This window comes from Psittacula echo (genome assembly GCF_963264785.1).
Source record: "Psittacula echo genome assembly, chromosome: Z".
Lineage (NCBI taxonomy): Eukaryota > Metazoa > Chordata > Aves > Psittaciformes > Psittacidae > Psittacula > Psittacula echo.
Genome location: NC_137742.1, coordinates 46115666 through 46133740, shown reverse-complemented (window position 1 = coordinate 46133740; position 18075 = coordinate 46115666). Strand labels below are relative to the sequence as shown.

General features: G+C 39.0%; 1 protein-coding gene across 1 annotated transcript in view; it reads right to left on the bottom strand.

The window, feature by feature from the left end:
• The window catches only part of LOC308231575 (DNA excision repair protein ERCC-6-like 2), a gene marked incomplete at its 3' end in the record, with an annotated part of 34351 nt that extends 17157 nt beyond the window's left edge, over positions 1-17194 (bottom strand). The window contains exons 1-9 of the mRNA XM_080637169.1: positions 16923-17194; positions 15193-15407; positions 12274-12698; positions 9008-9127; positions 7295-7488; positions 5337-5498; positions 3890-4097; positions 2359-2499; positions 700-813 (exon numbers count right to left, since the gene is read on the bottom strand). Coding sequence (XP_080493295.1) covers positions 700-813; positions 2359-2499; positions 3890-4097; positions 5337-5498; positions 7295-7488; positions 9008-9127; positions 12274-12698; positions 15193-15202 — 1374 coding nt within the window. The 5' untranslated portion in view covers positions 15203-15407; positions 16923-17194. The remainder of the gene's footprint in view (positions 1-699; positions 814-2358; positions 2500-3889; positions 4098-5336; positions 5499-7294; positions 7489-9007; positions 9128-12273; positions 12699-15192; positions 15408-16922) is intronic.
• Positions 17195-18075: the final 881 nt, after the last annotated feature.

The window sequence follows — 18075 nt, the reverse complement described above, 5'->3', positions numbered from 1 at the left end:
AACACTGAAAACATTTGGGTATATACTGCATATAAGACCACGAATACTAACAATAACACTCCCTAAAAAAGCAAAACTGCTTTAATGGAACAAACTTGCAAGAATTAGCTAGGATTTTCTCACTTCCATTCCTCTGTGGCTTCTGAGGGGAAGTGGCAACATCCCTTGATCCCTCTGCTCATTCCTGGATATTAAGGCTCACATACAATCATTTTTAAAAACTGTGGGTCTTGTAGGTTAGCAGTCACAGTAACAAGATAAACTGATACCGACCTCTCACTGAGTATTTTCTACTAAAATATGTTTCCCATCATTTAAAGGAACTCAACCCTGAATATGAAGTACCACAGGAAAAAAATACATTCAACTTGCTATTATTTATTTATTTGCACAAATATATTCCTTTTACTAGGCACTTGTCATAAATGTCAATATTATAAATCACTACAAATTACTCTCCCCCTTAAAGCTCTTCAGTGTGTCTATAACCCTTATTTTAAAATATGCATCAATTAAATGATATATAGAGAGGTGTTACACAACATTACTAGGACTGCATTCTAAATTACTGAATGGAAAAGGAATTCTGCAAAATACTTTAATGTCAGTTAGATAAAAAGGAGGCCAGCAGCAACTTCATTCAAGAGTTTTCATCTTTTTTTTGAATAAGATCATCCTTCACATACTTCCGAGACTAACCTGCTGCTTGCTAGTGTTGTCTGTCTGCAGCAGTGCAGCATGATTTGCAACCTTCTGTAGAATTGTCAGGTAACTGAAGAGCAGCGACTTAATTGTTTCACCATAAGCATTTTCCTACTCCCCATAAAAAAAACCCCAAAACCAGAAAAGAATGGTTATGCAAACAAATACTTCTGAAAATAAGGAATCATTTATAATAAATGCTAGTCTTACAAGGTTTAATGCATTAGTGATTGTAAGTAGTACTATAATTGATCCCAAATAGATGTATACTGTATTTCTAACAAAAATTAAATGGCCTTTTTTTTTTTTTTTTTTACTCAGCTTTATGATACTATTAACAGAAAACATCTCCTCAAAAAGAAAGACCCCACAGCTATGTTTATAGTTCGATAAACATTTCAGATAGCATGGTATCTACAGAAATTACTAAAATAACCAAGAATTCCTCAACAAAACAAAAAACCAAACTTTACAACTGATGCAAAAGTAAATCAAACCAGAAGTGTCTGTATGAATTCTTATGTTATGACTGCTACTTTACAGCAAAAATGTTTAAAGTTCTATAAACATCTCAGGTAACATAATTCAAACAAAACATTCTACAATGCAGCAGCAACAGCATCAGCTATTTTTCTGGTTATGGTTGCCTGATTCAACCAATATTTGTTTTCCTTTCCTTTCTCAAGTTACTGAATTTCATGGTTAACTTTGGAATAAGACAGTCCTTAAGAGCACTTAAGCATCTGCAGGCCTGCCTACTGCCCTTTTTTGAATCAAGTTCTGTAGCATTTTAATTTTTCTACAAGACATCATGAGAAACAAAAGTCTGCAAAGAACTAATGCTTGTAACCATGAAATATTAACCAGGCTGGTTGGAAGACTGTTTTAAAATAATGAGGTGAAGACTGAATAAGCTACATCATTTTGAAAAAAAAAAAAGGCCAAACAAAAATCAACAAACACAGCCACAACACAAGGATCAAAACAGGCCAGAAGGAAAACAGGGAGATGCAAGTATGAGACATATGCTTCTAAATGTTTAAGATGTGCTTAATCTGAGTGCCATGGATGAAACAAACCCAAAGCTGGACTCTTTGAATGCTAAAGAAGTCCATGGAAGACAGAAGAAATCTGCAAAGCTGCTACTACTGAACAAAGTTCTGCTTGTGCTCTATGGCTACTGTCAGAGTTCTCCTTACAATGACACAAAGCAAAGGGCATGTTTATTGGCACAGAAAGACAATCCAACTGCAGTTGTAATGCAAAGCCCAGCAAACTGCTAGGTCCAGAATGCCTCTGGTTTGCAGCTTCTGCACAGACAGCCTGAGGCACATGGGAGCAGTACGCCTGACACATCCTGAACATGCCAACACAATACCCATGCCAACATCAACTATATCACAGGTGGACTTAAGACAAAGATCCTGAATTTACTGCATAAACACCTGCTTGGGGCATGCAAAACAGCTCTGCTGTGATCCCAAAGTGCCTAACACTGTGATGCTTCTGATGCACCCACCCCTGTTTCCAGTCAGGACTTCCCAAACAGATGCCTTATGACCATGCAACCATTTCAATCAGCATTTCATCAGCACTGAGTCTCTGGAGAAAACCATAAAGATTACATTCTAAAATCCAAACAGTTCAAGTTCTTACTTTGTAACAACAGTTCTTTCTTTTACGACCGCTGTTGCAGCTGCAGGGCTCTCCTGCTCGTAATACTAAGCTCACATCCTCTGTCTCTAGCACAGCCTGGTACACTGCTTTCTGGAATTTGGTCAGGGAACAGTACACCATCTGCCAAAGAGAAACCCCAAAAACACAATTCCATGCAGCACGCAAACAGAAGTAAAAGCACTGCATCAAAAACCATGCAAGATAGAAGACAAAGTAGCAAACAAGAATATATTTGCTCAAGTAGTTACAGGAAATTATTCTACCACCAAATGAAAAAATGTGGATCTTGACATCAAAACAGCATTAAATTGTAGCCAAAAATGTATGCATACTTCTTTTATCACCTCCCAGAATTCTACAGAGTATCGATTTCAAGCTACAAGAACCTGCTGCTAGGTTTCTATAAACCTTTCAGTATGGCTTTTGTAGAGGTGGAAAAAGTGAGAGAAATAAACATGTAACTGTTCTCTCTGCTTTGCCGGTTGCTTAATTTGCCCTTTCTTTCCTCTTTTTAGGCACTAGCTGCTGTAGGGCACTACCACAGGCAGAGCAAACAGAATAAGGAATGAGAAGGCAAGGATCTATACAGTGCTATGACCAAAACTCTTATCCCTCTTCTTAGAGACCATGGGTGGCGTCTCCATGACATCTTTAGCCTTAGCAGCAGGAGACAGAAACCCCAAGATCATTCCTTAACCTAGGCTACCCACACAGCAGCAGCATCATGCTGAGCTATAATAATAAAGCAGTAACTTGAACATATACTCACATTAACAAGATAATAAAAAGAATAAAACCTGCTAGATTTAGAAAAAGCAACTGACTGATGTTCGTGTTAATCTTTCCTTCCAAAGACAGTTTAGATGACATTATTATACACTAAGGATGAAGAATAAATATCAAATTTTGAAAACAAAACCAGCTGCAAACTAATGTATTTGTCTACTTAAAAGGAAAGCACAAGTCTGTGCAATAAGAACTTATCAGAACTCTCAGCTATAGTCATAAAGTATTATCACTTCATATAATGATTACAATAAACAGGATCCCAGAGCTATCAACAATCAGCGTTTAGGGTTTTATTTAGTGAACGAAAATGAGGGAATTAAAAATTAAAAACTAAAAACATAGTTCTACACACAAGGTGTTAAGCTGCAAATTCTGAAGTCCTACATAGAATTTCGAGAGATTTACATACATGGTACTGGGTTTGCACAGATAAGTACAAAAGTACGCATAAAATAGATGTATAAATCGCTAGTCAGAAGTCTAGCTGAGCATTTTCATGCTTGATTAACTCCATTTCAACATGCAATCATAGTAATTATGTGAACAAAGCACACTACTGCATGTGCATTTTTTCCAAGGCTCTGGATTATTCTCAGATTTGTAAGTTCAAGACAGAAACACAAACTACTACAGGCATGATGAAAGAGAGAAAACACAACAAAAACAAAAAAGAAGATATATATTCAATAACACTGTATTTGAAATGTGCAGGCACTCTTACTCTGTCTTCCTTTTTTGGCAGCTGATCACTGATGAGTGCTTTGGTTCGCCTCAGAAACCAGCCAGACATTTTTCTTGCTAGCTCCACCATGGCCTTACGACCTGTTGCTAGCTCTCTTTTAGTTGCAGTGTGCCTCTGGCCATGCTCCACTGGATCAGAAAATTTCTTCTTGAAGTGTACTCTGCTACCCAAAAGTCCTGGTACAGCCCTATAAAAAAACAAAAGGGTGTGGGGGGTGGAGTGTGTGCAAAGGAATAACAGCATTTTCTTTACTCTAAGGCAGTTTTCTTTTTCCCATGAATTAAAAGCATACCATGAATTGTCTCTGGACAACAGCAAGAGATCTTAGAAAAATAAATAAAAATTGTGTATATAGATAAAAATATATACTACTTCCAGAGATGCCATTTTTTATCTACTTTCTGTGACCCTCAAACATTGAAAGATTCCCCTTAAGAAAACGGTTGCTATCTCCAGAAAAACAAAAGCTCAGCAGACTAACAGAAGTCACAAGTATATAGAACCCCTAAACTATCAGACCATTACTGTTTTGGAGCCTGAACTGGAAGCTAAGCAGTCATGTTCTCATTTTTTACTGTTTTTATTAAAATCACATTATGCAGATATTACAATTTAGTAAATAAAATCTTAAGATACCCAACAAGCAAAAAGGGTTTGGTAATCACTGGCAGCTTTACTGTTGGAACAATTTATTAACTATATCAGCATAGTTTTAATGGACTGGATGCAACACTAAGCTTACTGTTAAAATATTTTTTTCCCCATGTTTCAATTCACTATGTATATCCCTATATTTAAGGTATGTTTGCTCTGGTCCTTCTCTGTAGAGCATCTCCAGAAAGTCTCCTATGTTTCAATTTCTATCTAGGGCTTGTTCCACCCCTCCCACTCCATTTTCTTGGACAAGACTATTGCTTTGCAATTATGTGCACTTGTGCATTTTGGAAAACAGTAAGATATCATTACTTTCATCTTCTAAATAAGTCAGAATGACCTGCACATGCTGGACAGAGCAAATGCACAACAGTGTTCAAACTTCTGTAATGATTCTCCATCTACCCTGTGGAGGTCAGAAGAAGAAGGAGGGAAAAGTCTGGCCTTCGAAAAGAAAGGTAAACATGGAGGGTGGGAGGGGGATGTGTAGCATTTTAACTGCTTCCCAAATTTCCCAAAGAAGCCAGATCTGAGGAGCTCCAAATGCACTAAATAACAGAGAAGCTCATACACCAGGAGCTTACCTCCGTAGATGCACTGGAAAAACATACTTACGTACTGACAAAACGTTGGGTTTTTTGAGGGAGGGTTATGACTTGTTGTTGGGTTTTCTGACACAGATGAGTCTGTATCATCCATCTCCTTCCCAGCCCCACTACATGGTTAACATATAGAGGTGTTTGTCCATAAAAAAAATATATACTTTATTTACCAGTCCATAACACACCAAAGCTCCTTCATATCATTCTGAAGAATGGTTCCAGTAAGACCAATGCGAACACTGCATTTTAATGACTTCATGGTTTGAGTTATTTGAGCCTTTGGATTCTTGATTCTATGTGCTTCATCCACTATTACAGCAGACCATTCTGCACTGCAGATCAACAAAAAATACTGTATTAACTGAAACTGCTTATTCCATCATTCTACATGAAGGCAGCCACACAAGCAGCTGTGATTTATTATAAGACACTATTACTTTTTGATTGCATTACACTACGCAGTTTCTTTATAGTCTGTTTAATAAATTCAACTGCCATAATTGAGTATAATGGCTACACTACATAGCCAAATAAATGAACTAATGCTAAATGTCTCAAATGCTTTCTCTGAAGAAAGCAGCTTTCAATATCTGGAGCAACCAATCCAGCACATCTCACCAGCACTAATTTTGCTCATAAGTAAGAGTTAGAAAAATTAAATAAGTCTCTGAAGATAAACTACTGAAAGATGCTTAATGCAGGTATGCTTCACTTTCCCAATGAAAATTATTCAAGGTAATTAGAAGTAGACTGAAAGCACTTCAATCTGCATGGTGTCCTACATCACTCAACTTCTTTAGTATGTGTATGATATCAATATGGCAGAGGAGTTCAAATATTCTGTGATTTTGCGACTAGGAGAAACACATCTAGAAGCAGGAACTGAAAGGTATTTTGTGGCCAATTTCAAGCATAGAACTTGGAGGTAAAATGGCCTGTATGTATACTGTGATACTAATTTATCAAGTATATAGGAAGAGATTTGTTAACTGTATGAGACTGCTTTTTATATATGAATGCATATTTCACAACAAAATCATATCTACTTCAATGATACTTCAGACTGCAAAAAGGTGAAACAGACATGCTTCGGAAGAAACCTCTCTCCTGAACAGGCTGCATTTAGTTCACTAATCTGAAAGCCAATCTTGTGGCATTTTTGATGTCTGTTAAATACATTCCTTCATATCTGAGTTCCTTACGTTCCTAAGATCTGCTAAAAATTGGGAGTTTCTGAAAAGGGTCCAACAAACTATCATATGCTAGCTCCTTCAACTTAACCTCTCACTACGTGGATGTACATGCATAACTGATCCCATGTATTCTTCTCCACAATGCTTAATTACTTAAGACCAGTTGAGACCAATCCATCATTCTAGTTAAGCAAGACACATAACCTCTCCCAGCATCAGGGTCATAGGCTCATCCAGTCACATACTCTGTAGAAACAGAGGATGGGTAAATCTGTATGCTGCAGCAATATATTTGCAAGCAGTCGGTCAGATCTGCTCTGCATACATACCTATTTCCTGAACATAGCCAAAGGAAAGGCAAAACTCCTAGTTTGAAAATGCTGACAGCTCTGGAGCAAATAAAGTAGCATGTCTAATACATTCACTGTCAGAAAGACCTTGATTCTGCTAAGTCCATCAGATATTTAAAACTATACACACACAAATAATACATCTTTTATCTCAAGTTTTTTTTGGACTCAAGAATTTCTTGAAGCTGGTGAAAAATGCAAATAACAAGGAAAATGCACCTTTTGAGCATTTGCTAAAAATTCCAGATTTTCTCCTTACACTGAAAGATAGAAAATATCTTCTGCATCTCTTTTAGCTAGCACCTGTTTTCAGACAAGCAATTCCTATGTCTTTTAGAGAAACTTTATGAATGGTGAAGACTACCTTTATGAAAACTATTCAATTAGTTACTTCTCCCAAGCATCCCATAACAAAGATAACAGGGTACTCTGCAAAGACAGTGAAACAAGATTCTCCTCTTCAGCACAGTGAGTCATTGAATTTCACAGTACATATATCACACAGGAAGAATAAGTACTTGCAAAAAACAACGCAAAACCATACAGCTAAAATTCTGTTGTAGAAAAATATATTAAAATCATTACCTGTTAAATTCATCCAAATACAGGCGAAGTACCTCATACGTTGTAAGGACAACTTCACATTTCCCTTGCTTGATGCGACTGAAGTCATCATCTTTTTTACTGCCATGTAAGATACAGACCTTAAAGTACCCCCATGTGTCTAACTCATCCTTCCAGTTGTAAAGCACTGAAAGAGGGGCCACTATGAGGAAAGTCTGAAAACAAATAGATGTTATAGTATTACTGGAAAAACTGCAACTTCGCACTTCTTCCTCAATACCAGAAATCAAAAGCACGATATCTATTTTACTGATTTCAGCACTTTGAACATCTAATTCTGTCACTTTAAAGCATATACAGAAAATACCTGAAGAATCACTACAAATTCAAAAGTAATCAGTTTCCTCACAGTATGTGAATGATACAGAAGTACTGTAAGTCAATAATACAAATGTACTGTAACACTAAAAAAAACCACCACAAAGTACTGTTAATTACTCAAATTAGAGTCTAAAAACTGCAATAACACATGAGATACTACCACTTTGCTTTGCTATAGCATCTGTATACCATAAAATGTTTTACAGATGGAGAAAACAAAAGGATGAAGAGGGTAAGCAGCTTCCTCCAATCCACAAGTCATATGACTTCAAAACAGAAAGACCTGAAAAGGGTTTAAAAATGAAAGATCATACAACCCATTTAATATCATAGAATAATAAAATCAGTGAGGTGGGAAGGGCTCTCAAGAAGTTTCTAGTCTTTAATGTTCTGGTCAAAACAGGGGTAACACTTAATTAAGAACAAGTATTTAGGGCTCCCACAGTTCAGGTCTTCAAAACCCCGCAGGGATGGGAGTGGTCTACAACCTCTCTCTGTAACCTCTTTCAATACTTAATTGGCCTCAAAGTGAAACTCTTATTACCAGTCAGAAGTGTTCCTAGTTTGTTTTTATTTGTTTGGTTGTTTTTCTTCTTTCACATGAAGTGCTACTCCTTCACTTTTTCCTCTCTGCCAGGTATGTCCTGAGAAACGTGTATCCATTCCTCAGAGAACCACAGATCATACGAACAGCACTGCCAAATATTTCAATTTTTTCAATACAATAAAAACAGCACTCAAAACCAGAAATTGCTTAAGTCCTATGCTGGGTAAAATTAAAACGATCTTCAGATTTCTCTCATTCACACAGAGTTTTCACATGTATCTTTATTAGCTCTCATCAAATACAGTTCCCTAGATCATCAGCCTGACTCCAGAAATTATGACAGTCATTCAAGAATATGTGCACTCACAAGAATATTAACAATAAAATTTCCAAATATATGCATTCACCTTAATTAGTTATATATCCTGTTAATACAGCTGCATATGCTTTTCTTACTTGAGAAACACAATCACGCAAAACTGTAGTTTTCTATTCACAGACATGGGCTTTTCAAATTACTCTAGCCACAGATCTCATACAGGTATTTTCAAATGTTTTGTGTTGGTGCTGATCAACAGTTTTACCAGATTAGACAATAACAGTTAAATAACGCACTATGACAGCCCAGAAAACTGAAGGCTTCCCTAACGCTACTAAGAAGACCATGAGCCCTTAATCCGCCAAATTAGCTGAATTTTAAAAATAAATACGCATAAACTCCTAAAGCAAGCAAAAATATGAAAAAAAACCCCACAAACTATTGCCTTTTACCAAAATCCTTAAGCTTGTATCACTAAAAGCTGTACCTTCTTGGGGTGACACTTTGGTTCTTTTTTCATTGTCCTCAGTAAAAATTCTGGCATATTATTTTCAATATCCTCACGTGTCCCCTTTTTGTGCAACACTGCGGCCAAAAACGAAATGACCTTGAGGAAGAAAACAATTCTCAGTGATTACGTACAAAAATGCAAACAGAAATTGAGTCAGATCCACTAAAAAAAAAAAAAAAAAAAAAAAAACCAAAAAAAAACCAAACAAAAAAACCCAACCCAAAACATTTAGGACAAAATCTTGGATGGGATGTTGTAAAGCAGTTTGGGGAGGAGTTGGGATTTTGTTTGGGGGTTTTGTGTTAAACTGATCTCATTTTTAAAATAGGAACCCCTTCCCTTGGAGAATCCTGAATTCACAATAAGAGCAATTAATTGCCCTATTCTACTCGTTCATCCTCTAAGTGGAAAAGCCCCCAAAACACGGGAGAGACTATGAATGAACTCAGAAAAGCTAAAACTGAGGTATTCCTTGCAGTTTTCCACTTTCAGGATGACACTTGACTCTTAGCATCAATAAAAAACCAGAAAAAACAGAAGGAAGAGATACTTGCTTAGTATCTCTTAGGGAGAAGTATACTTTCCACTATACTTCTGAAAAAGCAAGAGGTTTAAACGAGAGCTTAATTTGACAATTTTCACTAGCATGTTGTTTGCTGTATTCTCCATTCCTTCCAATTCCTGTCATTAACTTCAAAACCAGCTCTTCCTGTTGTGTTTGGGCTTCACTACCTTATCTGTCCCAAACCAGCCAAGGTGATTTTCCTTTGATTATGATAAGACATTCATTATTATACACCACAGCAAGGACAAACATCCCAGCGTAGGCTGTTCCAAACTGCTCCCATGGCAATCCAAAACAGGAAAAAGGCACAGAGATTGGCCAGTACGTGCATATCGATAAAATCCACTTGGGATAAAAGGTCTCCATGGGGCTAAGCAGCAGCAAGGACCAGATGAATCATCAGAGGGGCGCCCTTCTTTTGAAAACTCAACAGGCCCCCTTTACTGTGAGCAGTTAGCTCCAGCCCCTTCCTTTTGCAGCTGCTACACAGCTGTTCATAGTACGGCTGCAGTAAAGCTGTTGATTTCCAAAAAGAAGTAAATTTCCAGAGCTTTCTGCCCCTAATGGGAGGGGGAAGAGGAGAAGGTGGGGAAAAGGAGAAGGTGGGGAAAAGGAGAAGGCAGGGAAGAAAGAGCCAGACAGGAAAAATACTGAAGAAGAGTAAGGGTTGATGAGCGAAAGAAAGAAGAAATCCATCACATATGTGGCCACAGGGTGAGAAAGAGATATGCAGGAGAAAAGAAAAGCAAACATTTGCATACATAATATTTCATATAAACTGAGGCTAAGAGGAACTGCAAGTTTGCACACATTTGACTTCAATTTTTTTTTCTTTAATCCTTTTGAGAGTAAGAATGATATTCAACTGAACATAAAATCTCCATGTGTCTTCCAGATCCTCCATTTTTGGAAGAATCATGCATCACAAATTTAACAATAGAAAAGACTATAAAAGGGCAACTGTGATAAGAAACCTTTGGCTTGTCCAGATAAAGCACGAAGCAACCTAAAGGCCTTGATAGGAAACTTAGAGCAATCGTGTTAAGAAGCAACATTATTCTACTTGCCTCCACCTCAACTTCAGCTTGAAATTAAAGAGCCATACAGTCAGGACAATTCAAGCAAAAATCAGTTCAGAAATACAAAGAACATTAAAATGCAAAAGTTGTCTAGAAAACCCTTTATGTCATAAATCACTCTATAATTCAGAAACAATAAGGCTTATGCAACTGACAAGCATAAGATAAGTTTTCTGTAAGGCTAAATCATTACTTGAAGTTTTAACTAACACTTTTTCTTTTTTAACTAAGTGAAATCCTTTTACTTTATATCCACTGGACTGCCTTTCCCCTACTGAACCTGAACATAAATACTGTGTTTTATAAGAAATACACAAGATACTCTTCAAAACTTGACACTGTGAGGAAAAGAAATAACCACTAGATCTGAATTCCACACAGCAATACACTGTCACTATGTGACAAACGTGACCAAGTCACTACAGAATCAGCTCTGAGGTACAAATACATGAGATGCAAGCAAGACAACTCACTTCCTTCTGCTCAGTTTACTGTCTTATATAGATGCTTCCTGCTACATGAAATCAGATTATTTGCAGTTCTGAGTAGTAACAAACTTCCGTAAGTACAGAGTTCTTAAACTGCCATGGCCAAGAAACATGGTCAAGCTTAAGTAAAACACAAGGTAAAACACAAGGTAAATGGATGAATGTTTCAATAAACGTGTCAACAGATCAGCAGCAGCTAACAAATTCGTGATGGACCTCTAAATGCTCTATCCAGAGACGTTTTGCCAGTTTAATTTAGTCACTCCTTTTGTCAAGCTTGCTACAGAATAATACTTCTTTGCACTGAAGGGTGTCTGCTGTCGTCCTAAATGGAAGGGTGAAGGGCAACAGAAGCTACAGCCTGTATTTGTCAATGAAGGAATGATCTTGCATTTGACACACAGACGGAGAAAAGAGAGGGGGACAAACACTAGCCACTATAGGATTCAAGCTGCTAGCTTAAAACAGGAAAGATTAAAGAGAATTCTCAAACATAAAATCACCCTAATTTTAGTAAAATAAATCATTTGGGCCACACTGATTCAAAGCATAATGGAAAAATCCTGCTATACTTTGTCTTTTCATCAATCCAAGTTGTATTTCCAAAAGAGTAATAAAAATAACATAGAACATCAAAGCCCTTTTTCCAGAAATGGGAGTAAATGTTCATTTTCCAGAAATGGGAGCTCCTGTTTATTCCCACTACAGCTGAACTATCTTTTTTCAGGAAAAAAAATATATTGAACGAGCAGTCAGATAAAGGCTGCAAGCTCTTTTAGCATACTCCAGTGCAGATTGCTTTCATGATGTACAGGTAATCCTTAAGATAAATTCAACATAAAATGAATACTAACATTTTAACCACCGTAATTATCCATGCTTACACCAAAAGGGGACACAGCCCAGTTTTGAAGCTTATCAGGAGTGAATCTTAAATCAGCAATGGCCCCTGGCTCTAAGTGCTGTCCTGGACAGTCACATCCTGCCACCTCCAACTCCACAACAGCAAAGCGGGGTTAAGCTCACTGACATGGCTTTTCTTAAATAAGTTATTTTTAAAAAGACTAAAAACTCATAGAAAACACGTTGCCAAAAAAAGTTAAAGAATACCTGTATTGTCTTTCCAAGGCCCATATCATCTCCAAGAATACACCCCCTTTTATTAGCATAATGTCCATATAGAAATTGGACTCCTTCCCTTTGATAATCACGCAGGTATCTGTTAATTGTATATGGAATAAAATCACCATTGTCAGATAATTTAAAAGCAACTGCAGGAGATGGAAGATTCTGGTCAGGAAAATAAGGCTTTTCCAGATCACCATCATCAAATATTAAGCTTTTCCAGGGTCCTCTTCTGTCTTTGACTCTACAATGTTTAGTTATTAATATTTTTCTTTCTTCAGACTCTGAGAATGATACAACAGCAAGTAATTTTCCATTCTTGTCCTTTTCAATAGAAGATATTGTTCCTTCATGAAGTTTCCCATTTTCAAGACAAGGGGCAAGGCACTTCTCCCCAATATGCCAATTATCTACAAAAACCCACAAAGACACAGAGTGATAAACTGGCCAGATGTACAAAGCATTTCATCAGATCATACTAATAAAACATTGGATATAAATTTATTTGACAAAATGCATACAACTTAAGATAAAAGAATTTATTGAAAGTAGCACTAGAATCAGGATACCTGTTATGGTTTAGAACTAAACCCTGAGGTAGACATAAAATTATAGTTTGCTGAAACAGTGCTATGTTACAAATATCTGGAAGTGTGTATGAAAAAAATCTGATGTAAAAGCAAAATTCTGATACATTAAGTTGTTACATAGTGGTTTCACATATGTAAATACTGATACACTGATGCGTGCAGGTTTAGTGTCCAATTAAAAGATCGCATGACCTTCTTTATTAGACACTTCGGATCTACCAGAATTTACTACTGCAGTGTTAGTAAATTGTTTTGTGATTATAATCACATAGAAAAATATCATTTTTCTCATAACACAGTCTGGAACAGGTAAAAACAAACTTATGTTTAGAAACAACAGAAGTGTACTTTAAGTGCATACAGTAGTGTATCATTTGCCTATATTGTTCATCAAAGTGGCTAACTGCTTAGTGAATTAACTGCCTACAGCTGTCAAGTCTGGAACTGTTAAAATCCCCTCCTCTAAGTGGTCTCACTACAGCCTTACTACAGCATATCAAGTATTAACAACACAAATGACTGACCTGCTTCATTTTCAGCTATCTCATTTTTACATTTAATGCGCAAAGACAATTTTTTTAAAATGATAATGTATGCTTCCAACAAAGAACAGGGAAGATAAGACCAGCAATGTATCAGAGTCCAAATAATCCACATTGAAAAACCCAACAAAATACCTCTATCAGAAAAAACAATGCCATCACTCTTCATACTAAAAAGAGAAAGACCTTGTAAGTAACGGTTGCACACAGTTTTTCAAATCTGAACTGAGAAATCCTCGTCCTTTCAAATTTGTGAAAACAGTTTCCAACCTTCCCCAGCTCTACCACCCCAAAACAAAGAAAGGGACACATAATTAATTTTAGCACTTTTATTGTTTCTTATCTATTTGTTGGAATAAGCTCTGCTACTTCTGAGAAAGTCATTAGCAGCAGCAGTGAGAGGCACCTAAGCTTTTTATGGAAAGAAGCAAGTCAGACAGAATCTTACATCAAAGCACGTATTTGTACTTCATACCTATGACCAGTGGTAGTCCACTGTTTCTGGGCTTCTCAACCCAGCTACTTTCCAGAGAGAAGAAAAAGAAAACAGGCAGTCCTGAAGGCAAGAAATTCCACGTTCCCCATTTTCATGTATCAGTGCAAAAAAACTCATGGAGAAAGACAGGTTCTTCTCACCAGTTCCTGAGCTCCTGGAAGTGTACACTTACAGGATTATTCTCTACAATGTATTAGATCAGTGATAACTACTTATTTAAAAAAAAATAATTAAATTGTATATGCTAAAGAAAACAAACCACTGCAGTGGTCATAAGCTGGTGTCCAGGTAATGGTAAAACTAAAACAAGAAAGGGAAATATCTCTTTTCTAAAATTCTTTGGCCTTGAAGTATTCTTTTAGCCACAGAGACATCCTGGGCTAGTGTCCTGGTTTAGCAGCAGCAGTCATTTTTTCTCCTTCTTAGTAGCTGGTGCGGTGCTGTGGTTTTGACTTTCGGCCTGGGAACAGAGCTGATAACACTGATGTTTTTAGTTACTGCTCAAATGTTTAGCCTGACCAAGGACTTTGTGAGTCTCATGCTCTGCCAAGGAGGAGGAGAAGCTGGGAGGAAGCAGGGACAGGACACCTGACCCAAACTAGCCAAAGAGGTATTCCATACCACAGCACGTCATGCCCAGGATGTAGAACTGAGAGTCGCCTGGAAGGGCTGGAACTCTGCTGGATGGGGGGCGAGGTATTAGTATTGGTCAGCGGGTGGTGAGGTGTTGTATTCTCTTCCCTTGTTATTTCCTTTATCATTATTATTATTGGTGGTAGCAGCAGTGGTTTGTGTTACCTTAGTTATTAAACTGTTCTTATCTCAAACCGTGGGAGTCGCATTCTTTCGATTCTCCTTCCCGTCCCTCCAGGAGCGGAGGGAAGAAAGGTCGGGGGGAAGTAGACTGCGTGGTTCTAATTTACAGCCTGGGCTTAAACCACGACAGCTAGGTATAGCTTGTTCATGTAGCAAACCCCAACGCACTCCTCTCTTTGAAGTAGCTTCACTTCCTCTTTACCACATGCAGATTCCTTGCATTTGGGGTCTTAAGACTACAGATTTTACAAGTATGCTCTTTAGCACTGTCAAACTTTCATCTGCCATGAACTTGCATCCCACAACCTAAACTGATGGCCTGGTTCTTTTAACAGGATTATAACTACAACCTTTCCATTAGACTCACTATTTTGAAGACTTTTTTCACAATGCCTCCCATCACCCTCACTTGAGAAGTTCAGGCCCACACCCTGTGACCAGTACATAAACTACCCCATACCTTCAGCCATTCCCGATGGATTTGTCAGAGACTTGAAGCTCAAACGTATCTTTTTGCAGCAAAGGGTGAAGAATAAACAGTATATTCAACATATCACACATATCCAATCTCTTAAAATTTAAGGCATCTGTACTGTGTATCACACATGCTCAAATCAATGCAAAAAAACGTGCACACGAATTTCTCCCAGTAGCATCTAAGTCTTTGAGTAATTTCTGAAAAACAAGAAGCAATACTGAAAAAATGAAAGAACACACTGTTAAATATGCAAAACAAAGTTTAAAATAAGACAGCATTTCCGTAATTACTTCCCTTTACAGTAATACCTGAAGTGACATGTGACAGTAAAGACTCTCAAATTAAAACCAGGATTTCAAATGACAGCACCTTTGTCTCTAACTAAGCATTTACTTGAGTTTAATAAGTTGCACATAACTTGCCAGAATTAGAGTTCCAGGTGCAAAGTGAAATAAATTGCATGCTTCAGTGCTACCAAACCCCAACCCTTGAGAGAAACAAGGCACAGAATAAGAAAAAGGGAAAGAAAAGAAATGCAACGGTAGTAAAGACACCATTGCTACAAAACTCCAGAAAATAATGCTGTACAAGCCAAAGCAAGAATTACTACTTTAACCAGACTGATCCACTAATTTCTTGGGTTATGAACCAAAACTATATTCATAGGGTACTATATTTAAAAATGAAGAAAATCATCTGGTATGGCTTTCTAACATGGATACAGTATACATCAACAAAGGAAGTTAATACTTAAGATGTTAGCCTCTGCTCATCATTGCTGAAAAAACATGTGCCATTATGTATTTACTAAGAGTATTAAATCATAATCATAGAATCAGCTAGGTGGGAAATGACCTTTAGTATCATCAAGTGCAACCTTTACCCCATGGGCAGCCAGTTTCTCCAGAACACTGTGTGAGACACTGTCAAATGGTTTAATAAAGTCCAAATAGACCTTTTTAAATGTCTTAACAGACTTTACTAAATGTCTACAGCCTTTCCCTCTTCAACCAGGTGGGTCACCTCGTTGGAGGAGACCAGGCTGGTCAAGCACAACTTGCCCTTCATGAACCTACTGTCACACACTAGCTCCTCTCAACAATTACTCCTCCACAAAAAAAAAAAAAAAAAAAAAAAAAAAAAAAAAAAAAAAAGTGTAACTATCATGACTGCTTTCTAATTTTTGAGGACTGATCACTGAATGTAGATTGCAAACGGAGCTTTGTACACTCCAGTAAATTACTTGTCAAAGCAAAATTCAAGGATAGTGTAAAACAAAAGCACTGTCATCCTTCAATTGTAAAGCTTAACTATGAAGTTGATAAACAGGCTAAAAAAACTCAAAAATGTTCTCCAAAAGACGTCAAAGCAGGATGTCATGAGTTCACACAACCACATGTTTCCACCTGCCACAAGAACCAAACTCGAAACGTATGCTTCTGGTAATAGACCCGATTTTAAGAGCATTTTCTCCCTTAACGATTTCTACAACATATAGACAGGCACACTCCAGCACCTCAGCTCTGCCGTTAGCGAGGCCTCACAGCGCCATAGCACCGAGACCTGTGCCCCAGGCACGCCCGCTCCCACGGGCCCGCCGTAGCGGGCCCGCCGTACAGGGAAGCATCTTCTAACTACCACACCTGCTTTCATTTTTCACCTGAGCAAAGGTGCCTGCACATCGCTCTGGGAAAATACACGAAGATGCTTACCTGGGACACCAACACTCACTTTAACCTTTGGCCGTGCAAAACCCTTGCCTGGCCGGAGACGACCTGGGGGCGGGCGCAGACCCTAGGTCTGCCGGACCACCGCCCTAGCGGCCTACGGCGGCAGGAAGGGAAGACGGGCCGGCCTGGCGCCCACAGCGCCTCGCTGGGCACCACACCGCAGGGCACGGGCTGAGGAAACCCAGGAGGAGCAGAGCAGTCACCCAGCAGGCACCCCACACCATGCCAGGGAAGAAAAGGGCGCTCACCCCCCCGCCGACTCCAACAAGGGCCGGGCAGCCTCACCGCCCCCTCGCCCTGGCGGGGTGCGGGCACAGTTCGGCACCCGTCACCTGGGCGAGCGCCCACCGCATCCGGCCATACTGCAGACTACTGGAGAGGGAGGGAGCTATCGCGAGAAGAGTGGTGCGGCGGGACTTCCTTCTTAAAGGAGCCGGCCGTGAGGTGCGCGGAGCAGGAACTATCGTGAGGTTTGCTGGCTCTATCGCGAGAGGCGGGCGTGGGGGTGCTGTCTTCATTATGAGGAATAGGGGAGTGTTTTCACTCGCCGGTCGTGGGACGGTCTGGGGTAGTTGGTAGACGCGGTGCTGCGGCTCGGGAGGCGCTCGGACCTCGAGTGGCGAGCCTCCGGGAGAGCCCCTAGAGGGCTGGGAGTAAGTCATGTCTCTGCCATATTACACCCACAGGAGCGCAGCGAAGTGTAGTACGCGTAGCTGTGTCGTACGAGCCAGTCGCTGCTGCAGGGTGCAGCGTTGCCCCTCAGTCTGGCCGCTGAGCGGGGCAGAAGTACCCGAGATGGAATGGTTTGGCATCTTGACCTATACTGCTATACTGTAACGTGAGTTTCCTCCTAATGTAGCCCTTGTTTGTAACAGCATCTGGAAAGGATATTGTTGCAAGCAAAGGAGTTAAAACAAGCCAAGAACAAAAGTTATTTTGCATGAAGAATTTGCACAGGTAAGGAAGTAGGGAGAGAAGTTGGTACCCTGCAGACGCTGCAGAGCCCAGCGATGCAGCTGGCATGGTGGACAGAGCTGGCTGCGGTGAGGTGGTCAAAGTACACTAAAACCCGACGTGCAGCAGGAGATGGCAGTTGGGAACAGGCCTTAGTGGAAGGTCCACTGATGCCAGTGGC